Below are 6,328 nucleotides of genomic sequence, written 5' to 3' on the forward strand. Positions count from 1 at the left end.
CCCACCGGCGTGCTGCGAGAGGCCGGCTCGCCGGGGTTTTCGCTGGTGGTTTGGGCCGTCTGCGGGGCCTTCTCCATCGTGGGTGCCCTCTGCTATGCCGAGCTGGGCACCACCATCACCAAGTCCGGCGGAGACTACGCCTACATGCTGGAGGTGTACGGCTCCCTGCCCGCCTTCCTCAAGCTCTGGATAGAGCTGCTCATCATCCGGCCCTCCTCGCAGTACATCGTGGCTCTGGTTTTTGCCACCTACCTGCTCAAGCCCATCTTCCCCACCTGCCCGGTGCCCGATGAGGCTGCCAAGCTGGTGGCTTGTCTCTGTGTCCGTAAGTATCCGCGGATCCAGTCCTGCCACCCCACACGTGGCTTCCCGCTCGCTATCGCCTTCCCCAAAAAGTCAGCCCAAACAGCTAGCAGCCTTGAGCCCATCACTTTGCAGGAGATGCAGCGTCTCTCCTGTGCTAAGCTGGCTGCTTACTGGGTTTCTGGGGTTGTTTTGAACAGCATGAGTAGGAAATGTGGCCCTGTCCCAAAAAAATAAAATCCCAAATTGTCAATTATGGGCTAGCAAGTCTCTCAGATTTCCAGCAATGCAGCGAGCAGCACGCGATCAATGCAGCGTGCGTTTTGCCTGTGCACTGGAATAGGATTTCTTGTCCCCTCCCCTGGGAGCGTCTTTGGGCAGGGTAGAGTCCCCTCGCGACCCTGCAGTGCTGAGATGCTGCCATGGGCGTTGATGTGCTGAGTAACATAGGTGGGGATAACATGGCTGGGAAATTATCTGTCACAAGCAACTGGTGCTGAACGTGGCCTGTGCTGCAGCGCCTGGCTGTTTTCAGCACCAGTTTTGAGATGAGGCGTTTCTGGGCTGCGTGCGCGCTGATACTGCGCTCGAAACCTGGGGTTTTTTTGCTAGCTAATCTTTTATCTCATGAGGTGTTGCCTTGTAGAGAAGTTTGGTCGTGCTAGGATGAATTTAGGGCCACTGATGTCTGCTGTGGCACATAGATCTCTCTCCTACTCCTGGTATTGTGAGGTTTTGCCAGTGAAACCCCGTTTTCCATTCCTCTGGTGATTGCAAAGTCACCCCATCTTTAAATACAGGACCATTTTCTGCCTTTCTCTCCTTATTTCCTATTCAGCCTGTGTGTCACTCCACGGCCCATTCTTGTGCCGTTGCGCAGGTGTGTATTAGAAGAGGGTATAATCTTCTGTGAAGGTTTTATCAAGCATTTGTTTGGTGTGCAAAGTTACAGTCGAGTGATCTTTCTATATTTTCATTTTAAGGCTGTGAAGAGAAGTCTGCTTGTTGGCACTGCCCGGAGGGAGCTTGTGTTAGATTCCTTCACACTCTGAGCCCCGCAGGCATCCCAAAGCTGCAGCGCACGGTCATTACGGGAAGATATATTGTGTGTAAATGTCTTCATACCCAAAGTGACCTGGTCTGCGACAGACACACGATACGGCTGGCTAGGAAATAAAATAACTACAGTTTGCTGCCCTGCCTCTTATTTTCTTTGGGCAAGACTTAAACTTACTCCCTAGCTAAATTTTTAGGGCAAGTAGGCAGGTGTGAGGACTTTACGTCTCAGATTTTAACGAAGTGGGGTGCATACAATCAGAAAAATTTAGTCACCCAGCTAAGAAAGCTTTACAGAGTGGTAAAACATAGTTCTGCTGATGGGTTTCTTGCATCAAGTGGGGCCTTGGGAAAAATCGAGGTTTAGAGCTTTTCTGCAATGTGGTTTCTGTTCTTTCAGAGAAAAGGGGCGTGCATGCATGTGGTGGTCACGTTAATTGCTGAGAAGCTAACAGGGAGTTGGTGAGATGGACGTTCTTACTGCTTTATGTCAAGATTTTGCTGTGCAGGAACATGCTGCAGTTGACCAAACCTTTGCGAATGTGTTTCTAATAACGAGCAACTTTTCATCTGCAGGGTCTTTTCCAAAATAATTGGGGTGAGGTGTCTCTGTTCCCATTTCACTGAGCCAAAAGCAAATACGGGGTGAAGTAGCCTTGCCCACGGCAAGATCTGTTCAGCATCAGGGTGGATTGCAGCGTGGAATTTCTTGATGCCACGTCTCGTTCCCACGTACGCTTCTCCAATAAGTAATAACATCTCCAACTTTCTTTTGCTAGCAATTAGTACTTTTCCTGAAGCAGAATTGGTTCTTGAACCTTTATCTTGAAATGCCAAGGGAGGAGTTGCTAATTCTACAAATCTGCATCATTTCCATGTGTTTCTCCTTTAAACTTTATTCCGGCGCCGCTGGCTGCTGTTTTGTTTATGCTTTGGGTTAAACTTTGGGTTGTCTCCTTTGCTACAAAAGGTTGGTTCATCGCGCGTTGCCCTGGGCGAGTTATTTCCCTGCAACTTTGATTTTTTGGAGTTAACTTTTCTGCTGGCTGGTGCCAAAACCACATCATTGAGCTGGGAACAATAAATGAAGTAAATCTGGTCCAAGGACACAGCAAATCACACAAAACTTCTATGGACCAACAAGCGGCTTTGCTACGTGGTTGTTCCAAATATACCCCTACCCAGTGAGATATAGATTATTTTTCCAAGAAAAATGGCCTATTTGTAGAGCGTACATCAATAGTTATCTGAAAGCAACAGGAGAATTTGGGCTGGGATATAGTCTGAGTGATTATGAAGCCAAAACCCAGCCATTGAGAACAGTACCAGCTGTATTCTTTGCAAAGTTTGTATCTCAACCTAAAATCCAATTGGCTGCATGGTTTTCTGGTACGAGGAGAAATAACAAAAGTTACTTGTTTTCGCTGTGTTGAGCAGTTGAATAAATAACGTGGTGTTGGGTATTTGCCACCACGGAGTATAGAAATTGCATTCCTAGGCATTAAGATAATCTGAATAAATCACAGTCTTGAAAGAAAGCAAAAATAGCTGCAATAGGGATTTTTGTTCCCTTTAAGGTGCTGAGGAAAACAAGGTGGGTGGTAAATAGAATTTAACTACAAACAGGTATTTTCTGCTATCAAGGTTGCAATCTGCAGAGGGTAGGTATGCGAGACGACTTCTTCCATAAGGCAGCATGAATACTTATTAAGGTTGCCGAATAAAAGTGTGGGAATTCACTACAGGGGAGTTTTCCTGTAGCAAGATGGGTCAAATTGTTCATCATTTGCAGGGCTTATTTGATGCCCACTCGTTGTAAGACTTTGCAGGAAATTTGGCTTAATGCTTTTCACGCTGTGCGTTACTTAGGTTACTCATAAACTGCATGTTATTTTATCCGTAAGACTGCATGGCAGGCGCTTTGAGACTCATAAATCATCAAAGCAAATGCTGAGGGGTAACAAACATAAGGTCCACCTGGTATCCAGGCATTTTTTAAACGGGAGAGGTTGATGGAGCTGAGAATTTGTGCATATGCGTGAAAACCCGACAGTTACTTGAATTTCCCCAAATGCGATCTCATGTAAACCTATTTTACCCCTTCTGCAGAGGATGGAGGGATGGGTTTTAGGTCTTGATTTTTTGTATTTAATGACACCTAGACACATTTCTTCAATTGGAACTGATAAATCTTAACACAAAAAAAAACATTACAGAAATCACAGAGCACAACCTAATACCCAGCGTATGTTGTAGAGATGGCTCCAGGATGGAAAGTTTAAGTTATCCAGGTAAAGTTAACAGGCATATTCCTTAGCTCCGCCTGTTAATTTGCAGATTTCCTCCATGTGAGAGGTCTTTGAATTGTGGTACAGTGAATTCCCTGTAGATGAGGGATATAAGGGATAGTCTTTGATATTTCACAAATGAACTGTTCTTCCCAAACACATTTATAAACACCCCTGTGTGCGACATAGCAGGTTATTCTATAATTCATTTATTGCTTGACAACATCATCTGCTCCACAGAAGCTTGAGAAACTTTTGCGTGCAATTTTACTCTTGATCTTCAATGCCAAATCAGTGATTTGATTGAAGCCTTTTATCCCTTGTTAATGATGTATGTAAACCTGGCACTAATAACCCCAGTATTGCTGCAGCAGTGTCTGCTACCGTGTTTTAATCTCCTTTAATTTTCCTTTAGGCTCCCTTTGCTGCTTCTGCAATACTTTTTTGGGCACTCCTCCTGCAAGCGTGGAATTCCAGTAAAATGCTCACAGATTTCTCCTTCCTCTCTTTTTTTTTAGTGAGGAACAGCTGAACAGTGGAAGAAGTGGTAGCAGCCAGTGCAGGGTTGAGTCATGGCTAACGGCACATTTCGGGTGGAAGCGAAAGTGCCTGACACCCCCCTGAGTACATTGTGAGTTGGAGAATGGTATCAAATCCAGCGTTTGGCAGAAATAAGTAAAGAATAGGCCTTAAACGCTTGCCAAATTATAGCCATAGCCCGTAAGTGAGTATTTAGTGTCAACGTTTCAACTAGAAATTGCAAAGCAGAAACATCTTTATTTAGTATTAAGGTTTTACTTTATAGAGCCAAACTGTCAGATTTAAAGTGGAGCTGTGGGCAGATTTTGAACTCCTCAGGTATTAGGAAGCACAAAATACATCTTATGCTTGTCTGTGTAAGATGGGTTTATTCTGCAGCGTTGCTACTTGGAGTTAATCTGCCAGGACAGGCAGGGTGTGAGGCTTTGAAGACTTCATTTTCCTCCTCCAGAAAGGTGGATTACATGGCTAAGCTGTATCAGTAAATATGCATTTGTTTGATCAGAGTGGAAGGAAGGGGGCTTTGTAGGATCCCTGCTGTATGGCTGAGGTTGCTGTGTGAAATCTGTGTTTAATTAGAGAGAGTAGCGTTAATGAAAATAGCCTCTGACACTGGCAGGGCTCTCCTGAAATGGATGAAGCTTTGGAGAACTCTTGAAACGCAGCAAGCAACCTCTGCATTTCTTGGCATCCTTCTCTTGGCTCTCGCAACAAATATCCCATTAAATTTGATTGCATTTGAGTGATTTACGCTACCACCGAGATCCTTCAGAGCCGTCGTTTTCCGACATGGATGAGTTGGGAAGGCTTTTTCAGAGCAACTCACCGGGGTCAGTTCGATTCAAAGCAGCATCACTGAGTATTTCAAGTATTCCCAGAGTCTCACAGCCCCGGGGTCAGACGTGGCCAAGAGCTCAAATGCAGTGGATGAAATGCAGTTTGTTGCCAGCCAGGATGCAGAGCTGAATTCTGACCCTTGCGCTGTGGTTCAGACTCAAACCTGCCTGGGTTTTTTCATTAAGTTCATGATTTAGCACTTGATGCTGAAGTTCACCCACTTTTGGGTGAATTTGTGGAACCTCATTCAGTACAACTATGGGAAGGTGCTTCTGTATAAGCATAGCATCATTGTGGGCCTGGTAAGATGCTGTGTTTTCAGGTCCAGTAGCTGACAATCTGTTTGGCAAGGGTAGCAATGTATCTGTGGGGCTTACTGTGCACATAAAGTATTAGTAAGTGTTGCATGCTGTTAGGAAGATACTTCACATGAGTTGGGCATGGTGGAAAAGTCGCTTAGCTCGTGGTAGTTATGGAGTCCTTTTAATTTGCTGGGAATGGAAGAAACATACCTCCTCCTGCCTTTGCAAAGTCTGTATTTTGTTTGTCTTCCTGCGGTAAAATGCCCTATTTTGTGGGATGACCCATTTGTGCTGTGCCATGTAATCTAGAAACCGACAGTGAAAACACAAGCTGCTTTCGAAGGAGGCAGAACGGTAACTCCTACGAGTTAGCTCTCTTAGCATTAATAAATCCTTTGTAGTTTTTCATTTGCCACACGATTTGGGTAGTGTAAACTCTATTGCTGCTATTATGGAATGGTTGGGTACCAAAGCTATGGGTGCAGTTATATAGGTGTGAGATCCCGTATCTGCAAAGCCTGAAATTCTCCACCGAGCTCTTCCTCGGGGCGGTCCTGGTGCTGCCTTTGGGTCTTGGCTGTGCTGCTTGGCAGAGCTCCTGAAAAAGAGGTGTCAAGGAAGCGCTTGCTAATTTATTCTTGCCGAACTCTGGAAACTTGAGGGTGTGGATGCTCCTGGGAGCTGTGCTCCGTGATGAAACACTGGCATCATCCCGCTTCGCACTGACTTCCCTGGCTCCCAGCCTGCTTCAGCACCAGGGGCTCCCTGGACTTGAAACCCAGCGGAGAGATGGAGCTGTGGCACATTTCGGGTGGCTGTGGCGACTTGTTGGAGACCTCTGGAGCTCATGGTCTCAGGGAGTGGCTCTGGAGGTGATCCCTATTTATTTTTCTATATTAAAATATTTATCATTCTGTATTAATATTTATTATTCTGTATTGTATTATTCTATATTATGTATGCTATATTATATATTCTATAGAATACATTCTATATTATATT

General features: G+C 45.1%; 1 protein-coding gene across 1 annotated transcript; it reads left to right on the forward strand.

The window, feature by feature from the left end:
- Window positions 1–3: 3 nt before the first annotated feature.
- On the forward strand, window positions 4–540 carry LOC104535813 (putative L-type amino acid transporter 1-like protein MLAS; the record flags this gene model as incomplete). Its single annotated transcript, XM_010192289.1, has 1 exon — window positions 4–540. A coding segment is annotated over one exon (537 nt), but the record flags the coding sequence as incomplete, so codon positions are not given.
- Window positions 541–6,328: the final 5,788 nt, after the last annotated feature.

Source organism: Mesitornis unicolor, unplaced genomic scaffold (genome assembly GCF_000695765.1).
Source record: "Mesitornis unicolor isolate BGI_N332 unplaced genomic scaffold, ASM69576v1 scaffold49090, whole genome shotgun sequence".
NCBI lineage: Eukaryota > Metazoa > Chordata > Aves > Mesitornithiformes > Mesitornithidae > Mesitornis > Mesitornis unicolor.